This window comes from Oryctolagus cuniculus, chromosome 3, assembly GCF_964237555.1.
Source record: "Oryctolagus cuniculus chromosome 3, mOryCun1.1, whole genome shotgun sequence".
In the NCBI taxonomy this organism is placed as follows: Eukaryota; Metazoa; Chordata; class Mammalia; order Lagomorpha; family Leporidae; genus Oryctolagus; species Oryctolagus cuniculus.
The window spans coordinates 36,565,391-36,589,185 of record NC_091434.1 but is presented as its reverse complement, the minus strand read 5'-3'; the positions used below and the strand labels follow the sequence as shown (position 1 = coordinate 36,589,185).

The 23,795-nt window shown below is 42.0% G+C and overlaps 1 protein-coding gene across 6 annotated transcripts in view; it reads right to left on the bottom strand.

Moving 5' to 3' along the window:
- RAPH1 (Ras association (RalGDS/AF-6) and pleckstrin homology domains 1) overlaps positions 1-23,795 on the bottom strand; it is a 159,865-nt gene that overhangs the window by 83,472 nt on the left and 52,598 nt on the right. For 4 of the 6 annotated variants that reach the window (XM_070070347.1, XM_070070343.1, XM_070070344.1 and 1 more), the window contains exons 3-5: positions 20,977-21,082; positions 19,312-19,817; positions 1,508-1,588 (exon numbers count right to left, since the gene is read on the bottom strand). In XM_070070347.1, the coding sequence (XP_069926448.1) occupies positions 1,508-1,588; positions 19,312-19,817; positions 20,977-21,082 (693 nt within the window). The remainder of the gene's footprint in view (positions 1-1,507; positions 1,589-19,311; positions 19,818-20,976; positions 21,083-23,795) is intronic. The other 2 variants (XM_051848255.2, XM_070070345.1) reach the window with 1 other exon arrangement.

Here is a 23,795-nt window from a genome sequence, read left to right as displayed (position 1 = left end):
GGCAATGATTTTTGTCACTAGTATTATAAATAACACTCATCTCATCTGCCAGAATTTTATACTTCCCTATATTCTCTCCTTTGAAAATTGTCTTAGCACATTATCTCCACCTTAGATATTTCCCTTCTCCTCTAATTACACACAGGTACATCATGAATGTCATCATCATAACAGGCTTTTAATTCTGGGGTCCACTCATGTTTCCGCTTTTTTAAAAAAAAAAAAAAGTAGTACAGGAAAGCTTTCTGATCTCACATCTCTTAAATCCAATCCTCACTCTAAGTGAGTTTATGGGTTTGACTACTTTGTTGCCTTTTAATAGTTGTGGCTAAGTATTTACATACTGGAAGATTTTGTTATACTTTTCAGTTATTTTTCCTTCATAGTAGGTATCAGGATTTTACATTCATTTAATAAAATAAGTAGGCAGGCAGGTCGTATAGCCTGTGAATTTCTTTTGGGACAAAAATGGCATTATAACTTGGTTATTTGTTATATAAAGGAATGTTGGGACCGAAAGGATTAAGAACTGCTTAGGCAGAAGAAACAGATGACAATGCAAGTATTACAGATTAAGTGAGGCAGACAATGAAGAATACTGGGGCTAGAGGAGAGGTTGTAGAAGTGTTTTTCATTCTTCAAGATATAACCTATTAGAGGGAGTCATGAAGTCAATTGATGGGGTTACTACTTAAAGAACAGGAAAGAAGAGAGGGAAGGCAAGAGGAAGCATGACTCAGGCAGTGGGGTTCAGGGAGTCAGGTTTTGCTTTCTTTTTATGCTTCACAGAGGACTCCGAGGCAGCACTGTCCAAGGGAAACATAATACAGGCCACAGATGTTAATTTAAAATTTAATAGTAACTAAATTAATTTTAAAAAGCATGAGAAGAAAACATTGAAATATTTACATTTAGTAAAATATATCTAAGATATTATGGTTTTAACGATTATAAAATATTACAATATCAATTATTTTTAACACTGTGTTTGAAATCAATGCTGTATTTTATCTTTAGAGCACATTTCAATTTAGACTGTATTTTAAGTACTTAATAGCCACTGTGGTAAGTGGTTAACATAACAGGGCAGCTCTGAAACATCAGATCTGTCAACCACTGACCACAGAATATATTTTTTGGAAAAAGAAATTTAGTTTTCAGCTGAGCATTAGCGCAGGAATCATTCCACTTGATATCCCCAATCTGAAGAACAATTAAATCTCTTAATATCATTTTAGCATCAGAAGAAAAAGGAAAGCATACACATGGTTTCGAATTCCAATACAAAAATTCTCTGTATCAGATATACTACTAACTGTATCATCTTACCATGAGTATTAATATTCACTGGTACCATATCATGGAGTGGCTCATTTTTGTTAAATTTTTTGGTTCTGTTTTCATTTGAAATATGAAGGCTACATGACCAAGGTTCAATCGCTGGAATATAATGAATGCATTCCTTTTTGCTGTTATTTAAGTAGCCCAAGACATTTACAGAACTTACAGGTGTCAGCTCAGCCTGTTCTTCTGTGAAGTCAATGTGACGCTTGGCCTGCTTGCTGGGACATCTCAGAGAAAGAGCATGCTGTGAAAATGCAGGAAGGAAGAAAATGACAGATAAAGGAGGTGAAAAGGGTGGCTCTCATGCAGGGAGAGAAAAAGATCACTGAAATGAAACAGTAATGAAAAGTCGCATGCAATTACCATTCTTTTATGTAAAAAGTAGAAAAAATGAGAAAAGTAAGGAACGGATGCTTCTAACCTTTGAAAATTAAAGGACAATCTCCCTCTACTTCTGAACAATGGAGCTCTACAGAAGAACTATACAGAAACACTATGTCCAGTACCAGTCCATGCTGATGAATCTCATCTGGGCCTTCAACACTGTTTGGCAGTACTCTTAACTCCCTCACTCCGCTAAGTCACTCCTCGAAGCCTGTTCTAAATCCTTAAAGCTTTTGGATACTCCCTTTCCTCTCTTCTTAAAACTGTACCTCCATCTATTACTAAGAAAATAATACCCATCAATCATGATGATCTACACCATTAAAATGTGCCCCATAACTACACGCATATTCTTACATAGTTCTATGTGAATGAATGTGCTAAGTGCCCCTTCTAAAGCTAAGCACATCCCATATCGTACTCATTCCCCCTCTATCTTCAGTGCCTGACACTCAACTAGGCCAGCCCATTGCCAGCAGGGGGATAACAAAAAACAGAACTTTCCTTTTGTTAAGCTACTGGTTTCTCTTCTCTGCTGCCCCCTGAATTCATGCCATGGCGTACTTTACCCACTTCCTAGCCACTAATCTATCCCTTAATTCCCTGCGATCTCTTTCCCAAAGCCTTCATCTTTTTGAGTTGAAATACATCCATTAATTTATTCTCGAAGTCATCAATGGCCTTTTAACCAAAAAGTTTTTATTTTTCCTGTCATAATACTTACTACACTATCCTGAAATTGGCTGTTTTATCTATAAAACTGCCTCAAGCATACACTAACTTATAACCTCATAAGGACATTGTGTATTACATTCAAATTTTTATCCTTTACTGTCCAGTACAGTGCCTAGGCACTCAAACATGCATACATACATACGTATATATATATATATATTTAAAGATATGTTCATTTTATTTGAAAATCAGAGTTACAGAGAGGCAAAGATGGAGGGAGGGAGGAAGTGAGAGAGAGAGAAAGGGAGAGAGGCGGGTCTTCCATCTGCTGGTTCACTCTCCAAATGGCCGCAATGGCCAGGGCTGAGCCAGACCAAAGCCAGGAGCCAGGAGCTTCATCTAGGTCATCTTTCACTGATTTCCCAAGGACAGCTGGGCTGGAAGTGGAGTAGCCAGGATTCAAACCAGCACCCAAATAGCATGCCAACACTATAGACGGTGGCTTTACCCACTAAGCCACAGCACCAACCTCAAATATATTTGAAAAGTATAAGTAACTATATCTCCTTAGCCTTCAAGTTACATGCTTGGCCAGATCAAGACTATTCTTGCTTTTATTTCCTCTCTGTATTATCTCATTAAACATATTATAGAAAACTGCTGGGGAACTGTGTGGTGGCATAGTGGGTTAAGTTGCATCTTGCAACACCAGCTTCCCAGATGGGCACCGGTTGGAGTCCCGGGTGTTCTACTTTGGATCCAGCTCCCTGCTAATGGCCTGAGAAAGCACTGAAAGATGGCCCAAGTGCTTGGGCCCCTACACCCATGTGGGAGACATAAAAGAAGCTCCTGGCTTTGGCCTGGCCCACCCCCACCACTGAGGCCATTTGGGGAGTGAACCAGCAGATGAAAGACCTCCCTCTCTGTCTAACACTGCCTTTCAAATAAATAAATCTTTAAAAACAAATACTGCTCCAAATACTGCATTAAAAGGCAGCCTATCAAATCTATATTGTCAATACCCTCATTCTCAGGAAGCAGAGACTGAACTATTGAGGAGTCAAGGAGCCCGATAAGCACAGCCAACACTCGAATGCTTCAGGGGAGAAAAGGTACATACAGAAAGAATGATAGTCGATATGGCAAAATGGTAAAAATTAATGAATATGGTTAATTAATTTCATGAGTTATTTGTATGTTCATTCAAGTTTTTCTAAGTTTGACATTATTTCAAAATAAAAAGTATAAAAATCTATTTCCTCTAGGCTCAATCTTGTACAAATTCTTAATATGTTTCCAAATGCTTTTTGGACAAATTTTTAAAATATCTAAATCTAAAGTATTCAACAATAGACATTAAACAATAAACAGACAGTAGAATGCTATGTAGTTTTGAAACACACTCTTAACAAAAATTATATATACATAAAGTGACAAAAACAACATAAAACAGTATACACATAAACAAAGACTGAAAATTTAGTTGTTACATTAGCAAAGGCAAAGAGATTAAAGAATACTAGCTCATTTAATGTTAATTATATCACATCTCCATAAAGCATGTAAACTTTCCTACCAAATCTTTTTATCTGCCTTATATTTAACCTTTATCTACTCTTTATTACTACTTTCATAAATGTATAAAGTGGTGCCTAAGACATACAAGAAAAATAAATTTTAGAGTTAATTCTCCAAACAAATTTTGCTGTAAGCTTTCTCAGTTCCAAATACTTTAATCTGTGTTATGAAGTTATCAAACTGCCTTCCAATCTTTCTAAAACTTGCCACAAGTTTCTGCAAAGTAAGTTATGGATCACCACTTTGTTGAATTGCATCTGTTGACATGTTAAAATGAAGTACCATTTACCACCAGAATCCTTGGTTTGAGAATGGGGAGGGCACATATTGAAAAGCACTGATCTCAATATAGAAGCCAAACCATAATCATTAAACGGCCTTGGCCGGCGACGCGGCTCACTAGGCTAATTGTCCGCCTGCAGTACCAGCACCCCAGGTTCTAGACCCAGTTGGGGAGCTGGATTCTGTCCCGGTTGCTCCTCTTGCAGTCCAGCTCTCTGCTGTGGCCCGGGAAGGCAGTGGAGGATGGCCCAAGTGCTTGGGCCCTGCACCCGCATGGGAGACCAGGAGGAAGCACCTGGCTCCTGGCTTTGGATCGGCGTAGCTCTGGCCATAACGGCCATTTGGGGGGTGAACCAACAGAAGAAAACCTTTCTCTCTCTCTCTGTCTAACTCTGCCTGTCAAATAAATAAATAAATAAATGGCCTTGTACCAAAGTAGTGATTACTTCCTTATGAAAGCTAACACTTCAGATCACAACTAGAAAAATGAAGTGCAGGCTTACGACCATCCATTAAATGTTTCAATAAAATAGATGCGCAACACCTTCTACTAACATACATATGCGTTTTTCATAAATACTATGCTGAAATAAGCATTGCATAATGGTTATGGAAGCAGATCCCAGGGCTGAAGTGCCTGGGTTTAAGCCCCAGCTTGCCCATTTACTGCGAATGTAGATGGCTTACTAGTTAACCTGTTTTCTTAAATATAAAATGTAAGTAATACTAGCACTTATCTCCAAAGTCTGCTGAAAGAATTGAGATAACATTATTATTATTCCAATCTCATCTTAATTTTAAGCCTTAATTTATTTACTTTAGAGCTAGTTTAGAGTTGTTGAAATATTCAAAAATATATGAAAACACCACAAGATGGGGATGTTACTGCAGAAATCTCTGCCATTTCCCCCTATCCTGTCTATGCACTCCTATCTTGGGGTCTGGCTCTGAGGTCACTGGCCAATCTGCCCTTAATTCTCCTTCAGTTTTGTAATGAAGCAGCCGGATAGGGCGGAACAGCTCACTGAACAACCAGACTGCTTCAAATCCTTGGACTCTTACTCACTTTCTGCCTCAGTTCCTGCTGCTGTAAAGTAGGGTGATGATTCATATTCCACAGGTGCTGTGGCAGGGTCAGCGTGCGAAGGCACGTAAAACACAACGCCCACCTACCACAGAGTAAGCACTCAAGCTGCTGTTTCATTCTCCCCTTTTCTCTCTTTCCTTCTCTTATTAGCAATTACACATGCATAACCAGTAAATACCTGAATGCTGTTTCCTTCATATTTTATAGCTACTATTAATTTTTTAAAAAAGATGAACATATTTCTCTTAGGAAAAAAAAGAGGTCCTTTACAGATCCCCCTCCACAAACTCCAAACAAAACAGACCTAATACCAAACGAAGTTGTTTTTGACTTCTGCAGAGAAGAAAAGTAGCAGATTTCCAAGAAATAGATACAGGACCAGCGCCATAGATACAGGACCAGCGCCGTGACTCAACAGGCTAATCCTCCACCTAGCGGCGCCGGCACACCAGGTTCTAGTCCCGGTCGGGGTGCCGGATTCTGTCCCGGTTGCCCCTCCTCCAGGTCAGCTCTCTGCTATGGCCCAGGAGCGCAGTGGAGGATGGCCCAAGTCCTTGGGCCCTGCACCCCATGGGAGACCAGGGGAAGCACCTATCTCCTGCCTTCGGATCAGTGTGGTGCGCCGGCCGCAGCGCACCAGCCGTGGCGGCCATTGGAGGGTGAACCAATGGCAAAGGAAGACCTTTCTCTCTGTCTCTCTTTCTCACTATCCACTCTGCCTGTCAAAAAAAAGAAATAGATACAGTTAAGATTCATGGCATACTGAATCTTCAAAAAGCTCCTGGAAAATGCGTATTATGAAAAAACTATGCATGAATTTCAATTATTTTTGCACCAAATAAACCTATATTTTATTTCCATTTTCCATGAAACTCTTTTAAGCACTCAGGTACAAGCCAGTGTTGACAGGGGGAGTGCCTGAAAAATATTGATGTAAACCAGGCTTTTAGGGGCTGGCGCTGTGGTGTAGCAGGTAAAGTCACCGCCTGCAATGCTGGCAACTCAGAAGGCTGCCAATTCAAGTCCAGCTGCTCCATTTCCAATTCAGCTCCCTGCTAATGTGCCTGGGAGAGCAGCAGAAGATGGCTGAAGTGCTTGGACTCTTGTACCCACTTGGGAGACACAAGAGGAAGCTCCTAGCTCTTTGCTTTGGATCAGCCCAGCTCTGGCTATTGAGGCCATTTGGGGAGTGAACCAACGGATGTAAGCTCTCTTTCTGTAACTCTGCCTTTAAAAATAAATGTTTAGGGGCCAGCATGGTGGCACAGTAGGTTGATTCTCAGCCTGCTGCGCCGGCATCCCATATGGGCACTGGTTCTAGTCCCGGCTGCTCCTCTTCTCGTCCAGCTCTCTGCTGCGGCCTGGGAGAGCAGTGGAGGATGGCCCAAGTGCTTGGGCCCCTGCACCCGCATGGGAGACCAGGAGGAAGCTCCTTGCTCCTGGCTTTGGATCAGCGCAGCTACAGCTGTTGTGGCCATTTGGGGAGTGAACCAACGGAAGGAAGACTTTTCTCTCTGTTTCTCTCTCTCACACTGTCTGTAATTCTACTTGTCAAATAAATAAATAAAATCTTTAAAAAAAATAAATGTTTAAAAAAAGAAAAAAAATCACCTAGACATTTCCCCTGACTTTAACCATGTCTTCAGCCTCTTCCTGCATCTGATACACATTCTATTATTAACCTCACCAGTTCAGTGAAATCTGGAATTAAACACTCAGATGTTCCACGTGACTAAACTTCAGTGAAATGAAGCAGTTAGAATTTTAAGAGACGTGCTGCTGCAACAACTGAGAAACCAAGTGATACCCCCAATCACTCAGGCATGGATGTATGACTCTTAATTAAAAGTGCTTAGAAAGCCCTGTGTGCTTACTTAGTTACTACTTTAGAGCAATAAAAGGTTCTGTTTGCTAAGAATAATGAGAGGCTTGGCTATCAGTGGTGCCCCACCTCCCCTACTCCATGCTACAAGAAACACAGCTGCTGTTTTAACCTCCCCACACTTCAACTTTTTATTGCATGAAGTTATGATACTCTGTGTTACACACTAAGTTTTAACAGCATGTCCATTAAAAGTTTCATTTAAAAACCCTTTACTTATGAAGCAAAGTTATGGATTTCAAAAGTTTTAGTAACTCAGGTACCAGGCAATGTTTCCCATCATAATATTCATGATACAATTATCAAATTTTAAGATCAGCAAAACCTTTTGAATCTGCTATTATGGTAATGACTTTGAAAATATTTTTATGTTCAACAATTTTTAAACTAAAGTGATTTGAAATTCAAAGGAATCCTTAGTTTAAATTCCACCAGAATAATACAAAGGTATACGTTAGCATCACTTTTAATAAACTCTGTATGAAATTTATAACATGTAATTGCTAATCAGATTTGCAAATTGTTGTATTACTGAATAAAGTATTGTTAATGAATTATCACAAATAAAAGTACCATAATAATGATTGAATCAACTATAATATGTATTTCACACTGAGAAATAAAGAACTTTTACTAGAGTTTTATACAACTACAAAAAATTTTAATTTTCAAAAACCTCACAGATTATCATTAATGCTGATGGGCTTCATTAGAATACTGACTGAAATCATTCTATAATTCACTTTATATATATATCCATGGAGAACAGTTTTGTGCTAAATGTTATTTGACACTCAGAAAATAATCATTCTTAATACCAGCTACACTTAAGATTTTGATGAAAATTGGGAAGCAAACATTGTGGTTCTGGAATTCAAATACAGATTTCTCAGTTATTTGGCCCACTTAATCTCTTAAGTCTTGGCTTCTGTGGAATAATACACCTACCAAAGGAATAGTATGAGGCTTTTAAATGAGACAATATACGTCAAGCGCTTGAACAGATTGTATTTCGACAAAAGTTAAGAAAGAGAAAGGGACGGAAATATAGACAAACTATTTCTGATGGGACATCATCCTATATCTATTTTTGGAGCAAGGAGACAGAAAGCTAAGCCACAATATTACTTTTGATTACCCATATCCCCAAGAAGAAACAGCACCAATTTCAAACTGAATTTTCTGATATTTGTACGAGCAAACTTTAGAAGAACTAACTATGCTATCCTGAGTTTTCTCTGTAACAGGTGTAACTACTGCCTCTTAGGAATCTGGTTGTGGAAAAACAACAGTTCCACCATTAAAGAGCCTTCTACAGGTTTCACTTGTGGCACTCCATTCGCCATCTTGTAAATAACAACTGCTTTTAATTTTGGAGTGCAGTCTCCAAAGGTGAAGACAGTGATCTGAACACAGGTGTATATTTATTCATTCAAATATCTGAGTACTTGTTGGCTAAATAATATTCTACTTGTTAAGGACAGAGACATCAGGAATTAAAGGAATGAAAAATCCCTCTCTCCTGATGAAATTTCCATTTAAGTTGGTTAAGAGTATGAACAAAATAAAAACAAACATATAGTACATTAAATGGTGATCAACAACTAAAGAGAAAAAATAAGGCAGAAAAGGAAGACTTCTTTTTTTAAAGATTTATTTATTTGAAAGTAGGAGTTACACAGAGAAGGAGAGGCAGAGGCAGAAAGAGAGAGAGGGAGAGAGAGGTATGAAAAGGAAGATTAAAAAAAAAAAAAAAAGAATCACAGGCCAGAAGAAGGAGAGTTTAGTTTTTTTAAATAGTACAAAAGGCCTCCTTGGGAAAGTGAGGTTTGAGCAAATCCCAAGGGCAGTAAGAGGCTATCAGGCAGAGAGGGCTTCCAGGCAAATGCAAAGGCCCTGAGGCAGGCTGTGACTGCTGCCAGAGAAGGAGGCAGCAGTATGCTCGGCAGGGTAAGGGAGGGAGGGAAGGAAAACAAAGCCACAAGTAATGGGAAAGCAGATCGGGTAAGGCTCTGCAGACCACTGTAGCAGGTCTGACCTACTATGAGTAAGATTCAAAGCCTTTAGGTTTGAAAAGAGGTTTTTTTTTTTTTTTTTTTTTTTTTTTTTGACAGGTAGTGTTATAGACAGTGAGAGAGAGAGAGAGAGAGAGAGGTCTTCCTTCCGTTGATTCACCCCCCAAATGGCCGCCATGGCCAGCACTGCACCGATCCAAAGCCAGGGGCTTCTTCCTGGTCTCCCATGCAGGTGCAGGGGTCCAAGCACTTGGGCCATCCTCCACTGCACTCCCGGGCCACAGCAGAGAGCTGGATTGGAAGAGGAGCAGCCAGGACAGAATCTGGCGCCCATATGGGATGCCGGCGCCTTAGGTGGAGGATTAACCAAGTGAGCCACAGCACTGGCCCCGATGTGACTTTTTTACCAGGACCACCCTGGCTATAGTGTGAATAACAGACTGTCATTGGGAAAGTGAGTGCAGGAGGGACCAGTTTGGAGGCTACTGCAAAAATCCAGATCAAGATGGTGGTGGCGGGGCCAGCGCTGTGGTGTAGCAGGTACATCTGCCGCCTGCAGTGCTGGCATCCCACATGCACGTTGGTTCGAGTCCCAGCTGCTCCTCTTCCAATCCAGCTCTCCGCTATGGCCTGGGAAGGCAGTGGAGGATGGCCCAAGACCTTGGGTCTCTGCACCCACATGGGAGAACCAGAAGAAGCTCCTGGCTCCTGGCTTCAGATCGGTGCAGCTCTGGCCATTGTGGCTATCTGGAGAATGAACCAGCGGATGGAAGACAGGCAGACAGACCTCCCTCTCTCTCTCTCTCTGCCTTTCAAATAAATAAATAAATCTTAAGAAAAAAAAAAAAAGATGGTAGTGTCTTGGTGGCAGTGAAGGTGGTAAGATCAGATTCTATATATACTCTGAAGGTAATGTAAACATAATCTGGTGCAGGATTGGAAGGGAGGCAGAAAGAAAGTAGATGAAGAATCCATGGAATTCACTTGATGAACGAGAAGGATGGAAAAGTCTTTAACTGAGGTGGAAAAGAGGGAAAGCAAGCAAGTAAGGAGCTAAAGATCAGGGCTTTAGGTTTAGCCCAGGTGATTTGAGCTATCTACCGGACATCCAAATAAAGATGCTGGTTAGAGATGCAATATATGGACCTGGAGTTTGGGGAGAGGAGCTGGAGAAGGAAACCCGTATTTCCTTGAATGTCAGGTGATTTTCATCTGTAGCTGCAACCGTCAACAGAAGACTTCACACAATGTGCTATGCCTGCCCCCTCGCTGACAGAACTGACAGATGCCACCTGATTTTAGAATGTGGTTTCTCAGCCTCGACACTATTTTGGGTCTTGTGAGAGCCGTCCTATAGGATATTCAGCAGCACTCTGGCCTCTACCCACCACATGCCAGCAGCATTCTCCCATTACACCACAACACAGCCCCTCTACCAAAAATACGGAATATCCCGAGGGACAAAAACGGCCCCTGAGTTGTAAACCATTGTTTAATGGCATAATGGGAGTGGGGGAAGGAAGTGTGTTTTAAATATGGCATTAAATTTTGGCAATTGTCAGTGCACAGGGATGAGACCAAAAAGATATAGAATGGAAACAGCCTGAGCGCTGTGGTTTGGAGCATTCCAATATCAAGCGGCTATGGACACAAGAAGTAATGGCTAATGAGGTAGCTCAATTCTCTTCCCAGATCCCACTAAATCAAAAATATATTGCCTTTAAAAAAAAAAAGACATTCACAAAATGACAATGACAAAGTATCAGAAGACAGAAAGCATTTGATTGAGTGTGAACAACTTAGCAGACCCAAAAGCTGAATGTTGTGGCAGCCCTGGGAAAAAGAAGGGAGTACCTCAATTTGCATCCAGTAATCTCAAAAGTCCCCAGAAGCAGAAGTGATGGCAAGACTAAGGAAAGGAGGCAAGACTAAGGAAAGCACGTTTGAGAGAAAGCAGTTAATTCCAAGAGCCCCTCCTTCACGTGTCCACCAACAGTGTTCTCCAGTGTAGACTGATATCTACTCAAAGGATCCGACAGACTGCAGCTTGGCAAGAGCTTCACTAAATTCTGCAGAAACACAGCAGGCAGGCATGTTAGCCTCAGAGCGGCCACCTTCTGAGGGAGTCCAAACAGCCCTGCAGGGGCACTGTTGAGAACCACGCATAACCACGAAAGCTCATCTTAAGGGAAAGAGATTATGTAGACAGACAAGTGCAGGAATTGTTTTGGCATACAGAAACTTCATGTTCCATAGGAACCAGCAATACCTTGTAACATCTAATGAGGATAAGTCCCAGGGCCCCTCAAGGGACATGTTCATGCTCATTTACAAGAGTTACACTGCACACCAGGAGGTTAAGCACTGTTTCTTCGTAGTACTCTGTGGTTCTTTATGGACAGTCTTCCTGGTTCCTATAAACTCGCACTAATCCGCGGTGAATTTTAGTATAAAAACATTACCTAGAGATATGCTATATTTAACCTTCCAAAAAAAAAATATGATTTGGGGGATGGCACTGTGGTGTAGTGGGTAAAGCCGCCAGTGGAAGACCTCTTTCTTCCCCCCCACCTTTCAAATAATAAAACTTTAAAAAAATTTACTTAAAAGACAGCATTACAGAGAGGAGGGAGAAACAGAGAGAGAGAGAGAGATCTTCCATCCACTGGTTTACTTCCCAAATGGTCTCAATGCCTGGGACTGGGCCAGGAGAAAACCAGGACTTCTGGGTATCCCATATGTGTGCAATGACCAAAGCAATTGGGCCATCCTCCGTTGCTTTCCCAGACACATTAGCAGGGGGCTGCATCAGAAGTGGAGCAGCTGGCCGGCGCCGCAGCTCACTAGGCTAATCCTCCGCCTTGCGGCGCCGGCACACCGGGTTCTAGTCCCGGTCGGGGTGCCGGATTCTGTCCCGGTTGCCCCTCTTCCAGGCCAGCTCTCTGCTGTGGCCAGGGAGTGCAGTGGAGGATGGCCCAAGTCCTTGGGCCCTGCACCCGATGGGAGACCAGGAGAAGTACCTGGCTCCTGCCATCGGATCAGCGCGGTGTGCCGGCTGCAGCGCGCCAGCCGTGGCGGCCATTGGAGGGTGAACCAACAGAAAAAGGAAGACCTTTCTCTCTGTCTCTCTCTCTCACTGTCTACTCTGCCTGTCAAAAAAATAAAAAAAAATAAAAAAAAAAAAAAAAAAAAAAAAAAGCAGTGGAGCAGCTGAGACTTGAACTAGAACCCATATGAGATGCCAGTGTCGTAGGCAGGTTTTACCCACTATATCACAATGTCAGCCCCCTATATTTAATTTTTTTTTCTTTGACAGGCAGAGTTAGTGAAAGAGAGACAGAGAGAAAGGTCTTCCTTTTTCCGTTGGTTCACCCCCCAAGTGGCCACTACGGCGGGCGTTTTGCGGCCAGCACACTGCGCCAATCCAAAGCCAGGAGCCAGGTGCTTCCTCCTGGTCTCCCATGCAGGTGCAGGGCCCAAGGACCTGGGCCATCCTCCACTGCACTCCCGGGCCACAGCAGAGAGCTGGATTGGAAGAGGAGCAACTGGGACAGAATCCAGCACCCCAACCGGGACTAGAACCCGGGGTGCCAGCACTGCAGGTGAAGATTAGCCTAGTGAGCCGCGGCAGCAGCCCCTATATTTAATCTTAATCCAGTATGTTTTCAGGAAAAGAATGCCAGGAAAAGGAAAACTAAAGTTCATTTCTCATGACAAAAAGGACTCAGACAAGTTAAGGCAGGTAAGGTGCTAAGTGCATGGGATAGCCCCCTCACAACAGAAAATTAGCTCAAAATGTCAATAGTGCTAACCTAGAAGGACTGGATGAAAACTCAAACACTACACACTGATGATTACTCCCATGACCAACTCATCTTCCCCAAGGGGGCTACTAAAACCACTGGCAACCAGGCATTGGTCATCTATGTAGGAGATTTGAGGGACCTTTTCTGAAAAAGCTCATCTACCTGAGAGAAAAGACCTACAATAATCTTTTTTTCCTTCAAGAGTCATACTTTTTTTTAAAGATTTTGAGAGGTAGAGTTACAAACAGTGAAAGGGAAAGATAGAGAGAAAGGTCTTCCTTCCATTGGTTCACTCCCCAAATGGCCACAACGGCTGAGCTGCGCCAATCCGAAGCCAGGAGCCAGGCACTTCTTCCCAGTCTCCCATATGGGTGCAGGGGCCCAAGCACCTGGGCCATCTTTTACTGCTTTCCCATAGCAGAGAGCTGGACTGGAAGTGGAGCAGCCAGGACTAGAACCGGCACCCATATGCGATGCTGGCGCCGCAGGCAGAGGATTAACCTACTGTGCAACTGCGTTGGCCCCCAAGAGTCATATATTTATATGAGAGGCAGGGCAAGAGAGGGAAAGACAGAGATCTTCCATCTGCTGGCTCACTCCCCAAATGGCCACAATAGTGAGGTCTGGATCAGGCTGAAGCCAGGAGCCAGAACTCCATCCTGGACTCACATGGAAGCAGGGGCCCAAGTACCTGGGCCATCTTCAGCTTCCTTCCCAGGAACAACAGCAGGAAACTGGATCAGAAATGGAATAGTCAGGACTTAAACTGGTACTCCAACATGGGATGCTGATATCAAAGATGGCAGCAGCTTAGCTTGCTGTACCACAACGGCCCCCTAAGAACAATCTTACAGACTACAGAAGCAGAAAAGAATTTTAAGATAAAATTAATAGAACACTTATTTTATTTGAATCAAATGAGGGATTTAATAATAAGCTGGGGGAAAGTCTGGAGTTGAAAACTGGAGTGATAAACACATAGAAAATTAGATATTTCTTTCTTTTTTTTTTTTTTTTTTGATAGGCAGAGTGGACAGTGAGAGAGAGAGACAGAGAGAAAGGTCTTCCTTTGCCGTTGGTTCACCCTCCAATGGCCGCCACGGCTGGCGCACTGCGGCCGGCGCACCACGCTGATCCCATGGCAGGAGCCAGGAGCCAGGTGCTTCTCCTAGTCTCCCATGGGGTGCAGGGCCCAAGCACTTGGGCCATCCTCCACTGCACTCCCTGGCCACAGCAGAGAGCTGGCCTGGAAGAGGGGTAACCGGGACAGAATCTGGCGCCCCAACCGGGACTAGAACCCGGTGTGCCGGCGCCGCTAGGCGGAGGATTAGCCCAGTGAGCCGCGGCGCCGGCCAGAAAATTAGATATTTCTTTTAAATGCTAAAGATAATTATAATTCCAGGAAAAGCAAGATGATTTCTCAAAAAGGAAATGCAGTAAGAGCACAGAGTTTAGCAATAAACTGCAAGTATAGGGGCTGGCACTGTGGTGCAGTGGGTTAAGCAACTGCCTGCAGCGCTGGCATCCCATACAGGTGCTGGTTTGAGTCAGAGTTGCTCCATTTATGATCCAGCTCCCTGCTAATGCACCTGGGAAGGCAGTGGTAGATGGCCCAAGTGCTTGGGCCCCTGTATCTACCTATGGGACCCAGAGGAACCTTTGGACTCCTAGCTTCGGCCTGGCATGCCCCAGCTGTTGCAGCCTTCTGAGGAGTGAACCAGTGGATGGAAGATTTCTCCCACTATCTCTTTCTCTTTCCAACTCTGCCTTTCAAATAAATAAATCATCTTTAAAACAAACAAAAAACTGAAAATATATAGCCATCATAAGAAACACTGAAGATTAATTCAGTCAAAATATTCTGAGAGTGAGGCAACAGTAGGGGAGAAGTTTGGGGAAACTGCCTAAAGACAGATACATCTTCATCCCCCAGAATGAGAAGTCATCAAGTGAAAAAAAAATCAAGAATTAGTTGCATTAGCATGGATTTAATGATATGGAAGTAAGCACCATAAGAATTAGCTAAATAGGGCCAGCACTGTGGTGCAGAGGGTTAAAGCCCTGGCCTGAAGTGCCGGCATTCCATATGGGCGCCGGTTTGGGACCTGGCTGCTCTACTTCCTATCCAGCTCTGTATTATGGCCTGGGAAAGCAGTACAAGACGGCCCAAGTCCGTGGGCCCCTGCACCTGCGTGGGAGACCCGGAAGAAGCTCCTGGCTTTGGATTGGCGCAGCTCTGGCCGCTGCAGTCAATTGGAGAGTGAACCATCAAATGGAGGACCTCTCTCTCTCTCTCTGCCTCTCCTCTCTCTGTTAACTCTGACCTTCAAATAAATAAATAAATCTTTTTTTTTTTAAGAATTAGCTAAATAAGTAGAAAGCACTTACTTCTGGGAGAACATAACATGTCCATGGGTAGGTGAGTATTTTTCCAAGGGTCTCACAGAACTATTTAACTCCATGCATGAAAAATGAATTAAAATACTAAGGGGCCAGCGTTGTGACCTCGTGGGTAAAGCCGCTGCCTGCAGCACCGCATTCCATATGGGCACCTGTTGGAGACCCAGCTGCTCCACTTCTGATCCAGCTCCCCGCTAATAGCTTGGGATAGCCCAGGTGTTTGGTTCCTTGTCACCCACATGGGAGACCTGAATGAAGCTCCTGATTTTGGCCTGGCCCAGCACTGACTCTTGCAGCCATCTAGGGAGTGAACCAGCAGATGGGGAATATCTTTCTGTCTCTCCCTTTCTGTAATTCTGAATTTCAAAAAAATAAATCTTTGAATATATATATATTCTTTAAATTGAATTTTATTTTAAGGAAAATTTGATAGATGGGTTTAAGAGCTTATTAAGCTTACCTCAACTTATATAATTTGAATCAGAACATACTAGACCTAGACAAAAAAAAAAAATAGCAAGTTCTAGATTTGTTAAATCACTCATGTATCCCTCTGAGCAAGGTAAAAGAACCAGTTAGACAGATAAAACTTAAACTCATTTCCCTGCTCTATTTCTGGTTTGCTCACCAAACTGTAAAGTTTTACAGCAAACACTACACCACTGAACACTAGTTTCCTTGAACATGGATATCATTTGATACTATCTGAAGTGTGCTTGTGAAGAAAGGGGGTATTTTTCACTTTTTACTATATTTGCCCTTAAATTGTTTAAAACTTTTTTTTTTTTTTTTTTGACAGGCAGAGTGGACAATGAGAGAGAGAGAGACAGAGAAAGGTCTTCCTTTTGCCGTTGGTTCACCCTCCAATGGCCGCCACGGCTGGTGCGCTACAGCTGGCACACTGCACTGATCCGAAGGCAGGAGCCAGGTGCTTCTCCTGGTCTCCCATGGGGTGCAGGGCCCAAGCACTTGGGCCATCCTCCACTGCACTCCCTGGCCACAGCAGAGAGCTGGCCTGGAAGAGGGGCAACTGGGACAGAATCCAGCACCCCGACCGGGACTAGAACCCGGTGTGCCGGCACTGCAAGGCGGAGGATTAGCCTAGTGAGCCGCGGTGCCGGCCTGGGAAGGCAGTGGAGGATGGCCCAAATGCTTGGGCCCTGCACCCCATGGGAGACCAGGAGAAGCACCTGGCTCCTGCCTTCGGATCAGCGCAGTGCGCCAGCCGTAGTGGCCACTGGAGGGTGAACCAATGGCAAAAGGAAGACCTTTCTCTCTGTCTCTCTCTCTCACTATCCACTCTGCCTGTCAAAACAAACAAAACAAAACAACCAAGTATATTTACAGATAGACAGACACATACACATAAACGTAAGCTTCTTAAAGATTAGTTCAAAACCTGCCTTAGGCATCTTAACCCAAAATAATCTAATTAGAAGGAAGTAATATCAACATACAAAACAAGGAATCATCAAGAAAATATCTCTAATAAATTATCACTCATCTTTCCCAGTAGGTAACTCTAAAAGACATGAAATGACGTACTCAAGAAGCTGGTGCTAAATGTAATTCTCAGGTATCATAAAGTAGAAATCAGGTTCAACTTCTTTATAAAATATATACCACTTAGGTAAGTTTCATTTTAAATAAAGTGTATTGTTTAGTTTAGTATGATTCTTTGCAAAAGAAGTTCAATTTTATCTCCAAATACCATGATTCAATGCTTCTTTTGTGTTCTACAACACCTAGAACAAAGCTGAGACCCTCTGTGCGTCTCTCCATTTTCTCCCTCCACCTCTTCAATTAAAAACAATAGCAGAACAACAACAGGAGTCACTGTGCACTTACTCCTCATGTAGGATCTCTGTCCTTAGTGTGCTGTACAGTGTGATTTAATGCTATAACTAGTACTCAAACAGTATTTTTCACTTTGTGTTTCTATGTGGGTGCAAACTGTTGAAATCTTTACTTAATATATGCTAAACTGATCTTCTGTATATAAAGAGAATTGAAAATGAATCTTGATGTGAATGGAAGGGGAGAGAGAGTGGGAAAGGGGAGGGTTGCGGGTGGGAGGGAAGGTATGAGGGGGAAGCCACTGTACTCCATAAGCTGTACTTTGGAAATTTATATTCATTAAATAAAAGTTAAAAAAAAAATAAAGCTAATACAGCAACCTGTTAAAAAAAAAATAGTAGAGTAGGTATTTAGCCTGACAGTTAACTTGTGGCAGCCTACATCAGAGTGCCTAGATTCAATTCTTGGTTGTGGCTCTTGACTCCTGCTTTCCACCAGTGCAGATACCGGGGACACCAGCGATGGTTTAAATAATTGGGTTCCTGCCTCTCATGTTAGGAGAGCTGGAACTGCATTCCTGGCTCTGCTCTAACCCCAGCCCAGGTGTGGGTTATTCCGAGTATCTGAGAGAGTGAACCAGCCAATAGGAGCTTTCTTTCTGCTTGCCTCTCTATCTCATGTAAATAAAGATATTTTTTTAAAAAGCTAACCCTCTGGGTAAGGACCAAGAGTTACATTGGCTGATGTAAATTAATCCAAAGAATGAAATCAATCGGGGAAAAATGCAATAATGATAAATCACAAGAATAAACTCTTAATTCCTTAAACATGTTTTTTAAGATTTTGCTCTAGTATCTATAAGTAAATTCCTTTTACTGTTTTGTAAAGAGCACTGTAAATACAAGCTTATTGGGAAGGCTTATTTTATTTTGCCCCCTCATTTTCTTCTTTCTTGCTGCTATCCTATAATATAACTATCATCTCCTTGATGAAAACAATTCAATATAGGAATTCTCCTCTGCCAAATTTAACTTTTGTTTAACTTATTATCATCATCACAAGTCCATTTCAGAAAAAAAAAAATCATCTTTTAAAAACCTGTAGAGGAGGCCGGTGCCGTGGCAGAGCAGGTAAAACTGCTGCCTGCAGTGCTGGATCCCATATGGACACTGGTTCACGTCCCGGCTGCTCCACTTCCGATCCAGCTCTCTGCTATGGCCTGGGAAAGCAGTAGAAGATGGCCCAGGTCCTTGGGCCCCTAAACCCAGGGAGACCTGAAAAAAAACTCCTGTCTCCTGGCTTTGGATCAGCACAGCTCTGGCTGCTGCAGCCAATTGGAGAGTGAACCAGCGGATGGAAGACCTCTTTCTCTCTCTCTCTCTCTGCAGAACTCTGACTTTCAAATAAATAAATAAATCTTTAAAAAAAAATCTGTAGAGATGTATCACTTTTGATTCTCTGGATCACCCTTTCTGGAGGTAAACCAAGCACTACTAACTTGATTTTCGTAAAGAGAAATTCCTGTTCAGAGAAGCTGAATAATTCAAAGTTCCATTGGTAGTAAGCAGCAATGAAAAAACCCAGAACTAAGTTTTCTGATTCCAATCCAGGCGCTCTTTCCACTACACACATTAACTCTTTGACAATAAAATGGAGTAAAACCTGAAAACTATAATCTTGGTGGATTATAATAACACACAAGTGTTCTTAAGTTTTATTTTACAACAAGTATCGATGAACAAGCAATTATTATCAGCTTAATTACTAAATGGCTTGACAAATCACATTTCAATTTTTAAAATCATGTGAAACAACCAATATTAACTAATTCAAGGACTTCCAAATAGTCACAAGAAGCAACTAAACCTTCTAAATCATCTTTATGGCATTTCCATATCTGGTAACATATTCCTCTGTAGTCTGAATTTAAAGCTTAGCTCAGAAATATCCTTGACAAATTTTAAACATAGAACTAAGAAAGCTAATTAAAACTACATACTTTTAATATTATTACCCTTATTTTACTACTGAAATACAGGGGGGAAAGTTCCATCTGTTTACCTCAGTAATTGGCTGCCCCTGATGTGTCAAATCCAGTTCTTGAGGGCGCGTCACTTTATCAATATCCAAAGAGTCCATGCTGGAGGCCGCAGAGGTGATGCTGGAGCGAGAGGAGTTACTCACAGAGCGAACTTCGGCGTCACTCACTGTGCCTGCAGAGGCCGTTCTCCGGTGCTGACTGCTTACTACGGGCTTCGTGTCCTCCAGGACAGACTGCTGAGCAGCCTCATCCATGCTCAAGGAGGCCTGTTCTAGCTGCGCAGTGATGTCGTCCAGGGAATAGTTAGCTTGAGGAGGCTTGGTGACCCTATTAGATGAAGAAGGTAATCCTTTCAAGGTGCCGTGTTTCGACGCCTGTCGGCCAGCAGGTGATTTCTGAGCAGCTTTTGCTTCTGTGACTTGACGTTTACTATTTCCTGAACCAATGCTGCTGAGCTCCTGCTCAATAGAGCAAAGATCGGCCATCAGGGCATCCAGATCCACAGTCTCTCCCTGACTGAGAGCTTCTGCAATGAACAACACACAGAATGTTTCCAGGACACACTGGGCGAGAACTTAAAAATTCAATTATAAGTCAGTTAATAAATGCAGAAAGCAAAATAATTCCTCTCACTGGGCCTAATGCCGATCAGATTAAGTAATTCTGACACTTATTTTTAGAATTTAGAATTTTTAAAAAATTCTCAGATAAACTTATAGAAGTAAATAATTCATCTTTTAAGTTTTGTGGTAATCAGAGAATTATGAATTCAACGACAAAAAATGCTGTAAAAATCTTGTACTGTTTCATGACTTTAACCATTTCCCCTGCACAACTTTTTACCAGAGGTTTTAGTATACCATTAGTATAATCAGTGACCTTTTTTTTTGACAGGCAGAGTGGACAGTGAGAGAGAGAGAGAGAGACAGAGAGAAAGGTCTTCCTTTTTGCCGTTGGTTCACCCTCCAATGGCCACCGCGGCCGGCGCACCGCGCTGATCCAAAGCCAGGAGCCAGGAGCCAGGTGCTTCTCCTGGTCTCCCATGCGGGTGCAGGGCCCAAGCTCGTGGGCCATCCTCCACTGCACTCCCGGGCCATAGCAGAGAGCTGGCCTGGAAGAGGGGCAACCAGGACAGAATCTGGCACCCCGACCAGGACTAGAACCCGGTGTGCCGGTGCCACAGGCGGAGGATTAGCCTATTGAGCCCCGGCGCCGGCCAATCAGTGACCTTGTGGAGACATTAAATACAAAAAGGGTTAAGGACATAAAAAGAAAAATGAAAGGTCTAAAAATTTACAGATTGCAATGTCAATTCCAATTACTACAGAAGTGACTAGGTAGAGTACATTAAAGGCCAAAGGGGCTGATTCAAAAATTTCTGACAAGTAATTTCACTAGACTTTTTAATCCAGTGAGAAAACAACAATGCCATTAAGTTTGCTGTGGGGTTCCATCTGAGAATATACTTTGTCAATTATTAATAAATCAACTAGGAAACTATCTTAGTTATGTTCCAGTTTGCTTCTTTCTGTCATAGTATGGTCTACTAATATAATGCACAAATGAAGAAATATAAGAACTCAGTCAAGGTATACATATACTTTTTATATATGTAGTTAAAGATGCATTCTTCCTACATAACTTAAAGACTATTACTTTATATTTTATTTCCATTAACATCTTACCATTCAGATTATATATGGAGAAGCGGTAAGAAAAATTGGCCATGTTTGTTTCCTGGCGAAGAGGAGATCTTTTCACAGGTTCTACGGGCTTATCAGAATCCAAACTCTTCAAAAAAAAAAAAAAAGACAGTTTAATAAGTCATATTAAATTCAGGCTCTAATTATATGAAAAGATGAATAAAATTTGCTTTATGATAAAGTGAACTGACACACAATAATGAATAAAACCACAGTTATTCTAAGTAACAGCCTTAAGGAAAAGAATAATTGATTTTCACATTATTTTTATTAGTTATTTTAATTCTTACTTTTATTTCATCATTATTTAAGAAGCAGCCAGACAGAGCTCTCATCAATTGGTTCACTCCCCAAATATCCACAATAGCTAGGGCCCAACCAGGCTGAAGACAGAAGCTAGAAGCTCATTCCAGGTCTCCCATGGGAGCAGCAGGAACCCAAGTACTTGATTGAGCCATCACCACTGTCTCCCAGGGTGCTCATTAGCAGAGAGCTGGAATTGGGATAAGAACCAGAACTTAAACTCAGACACTGAGATAGGGATGCGGATGATGCAAGCAGGGTCTGAACAGCTAGACTAAACGCTCACCCCTATTCACTTACTTTCAAGACACCTGAGACTTGAGACTGTCATAGCTTGGAGTAATTATCTTTTTGAAATACATCAAGTACACTGACTGACCTCATTTTATATAAATCCACTAGAAAATACACTTAGTATGTAACATGGACATGTCAAGGTAAGAAACAGAAAAGAAGCAAGTAGAGTTCTGCCATCTTTCCTCAATTGGATCTGCTTTTGGTCCATCACAGCCTCATTCTTTGGCGTGAAGCACGCTCCCAAAACAAGGGACAGTTCAGGACTCAACTCTCATTCTCTCAGTCAGACCTAAGACCTTAACAGAGAGCGACTACAACATCAAACAAGGATAAAAGATCCCTGTTCTTTTCAAACTCTATCAAAATGAAGGCAAACTGTAAATAACCCAGCTGCAGTGCCTGAGACAAAACTAGAATTATTCCGCACTTTGGGGTAGATGGGACTTCATGTTACCTTTGTGAACAGTATTTTTTCAAAATCCTCTTTTAACAATAAGGGGAAAAGATATTTACAGCAGAGGAATTAAGAGAAAAAGAAATTCAGTTACTTAATGTATATTTGAAAAAAAAAACAAATATTAGAATTGGTCTCTTAAAACTTAAATGTCGGGGACGGCGCTGTGGCGCAGCGGGTGAAAGCCCCACCCAGTCTGCAGCACCGGCATCCCATATGGGCACTGGTTTGAGTCCCAGCTGCTCCTCTTCCGATCCAGCTCTCTTGTATGGCCTGGGAAGGCAGTGGAAGATGGCTCAACTCCTTGGACCCCTGCACTCATGTGGGAGACCGAGAAGAAGCTCCTGGCTTCAAATTGGCACAGCTCTGGCAGTTGCAGTCATTTAGGGAGTGAATCAGCAGAATGGAAGACCTCTCCCTCTCTCTGTAACTCTTTCAATAAATAAAATAAATCTTAAAAAAAAAAAACAAACCTTAAATGTCTGTCTAAAGTAAGTATCAAGTAAGCTTCAAATTTGAGAAAGAATGTTGAATATTCTATTTATGGAACCATGGAGTTGGAGTAGAATGCTATCTTCTTTATTCATTTATCTCAAGATGAGATGAACCCATAGTGTTCATCCTATTTCTAAAGTGATCAAATGAAGTAGATCCATAACCTCTTCAGTGCTTTTTTTCAGTTTCATAAAACAGCCAGGACTTTCTCCTTTAACTTAAAACTTAATTCTTCTGCAGTAGACCTAACCCTCCTCCTTCTGGTGGAAACAGAGATAACAAGTAGGCAATGTTTCCTATAAAATAATTTGACTACATGAGGACAAACTAAAAGTCAATTTACCAGTTCAAATAAACAGATATCTATTATAATTTTCTGCGGTGTCTATGGCACTAGACTAAGGCAAAAAGGGAAATAATGGGTATATACTCTTTAGGCCAAGAAACCGAAAATCTGCAGGGCGGATTTTAATCTTTTTGGAGGGGCACCAAGAATTTGATAAAAAACTATGACCCCTCTTCCACATATACACACATACACACAAAACTTTACAAACTATTTTAGAAGATTCACTAACTACTTAAAAATTTAAACCTGATTTAATATAAAGTTGAAAATACCATGAATATTGAATATGTAAACAGACAACACCATAGTGAATTAAAGCAGTGACGTTAATAAGAAACTTGAGGTTTTAGTCACTAACTTAGTATGTCAAATATTTCTTGAAAATTTTCTAAGTGTTAAAAAGTAACATGTTGAGGCAGGCATTGCGGTGAGTACAGAAGTTTCAGCTTGAGACTCTGGCATCCCCTATGGGCACTGGTTTGCTGATGTGCCTGGGAAAGCTCCAGATGGCCTGAGTGCTGGAGCCCCTGCCACCCACATGGGAGACCTGGATGGAGTCTCAGGCTCCTGGCTTCAGCCTGTCCCAGGCCTGGCGTTTGCGTCCATTTGGGGAGTGAACCAGTGGATGGAAGATCTCTTTCTGTCCGCCCCCCCCCACCTACCCCCCTCACCCCCCATGTAATTCTATCTCTCAAATAAGGCATGTCTTAAAAAAAATTAAAAAGTAACATGTTACATGTTAACAGCAAGACACACTATGCAATGGTTTAGTCTTTTTTCTCTCCAAAAACAGACTTGTATGATGAAAAGAATAGCCCCAGCATTAGTTTGGGAGCCAACTTTTCGGTGAGCGGCTCTTCAATTTATCTCAGGCTGTTTGAAACAGAGGGGAGAATACAAGGT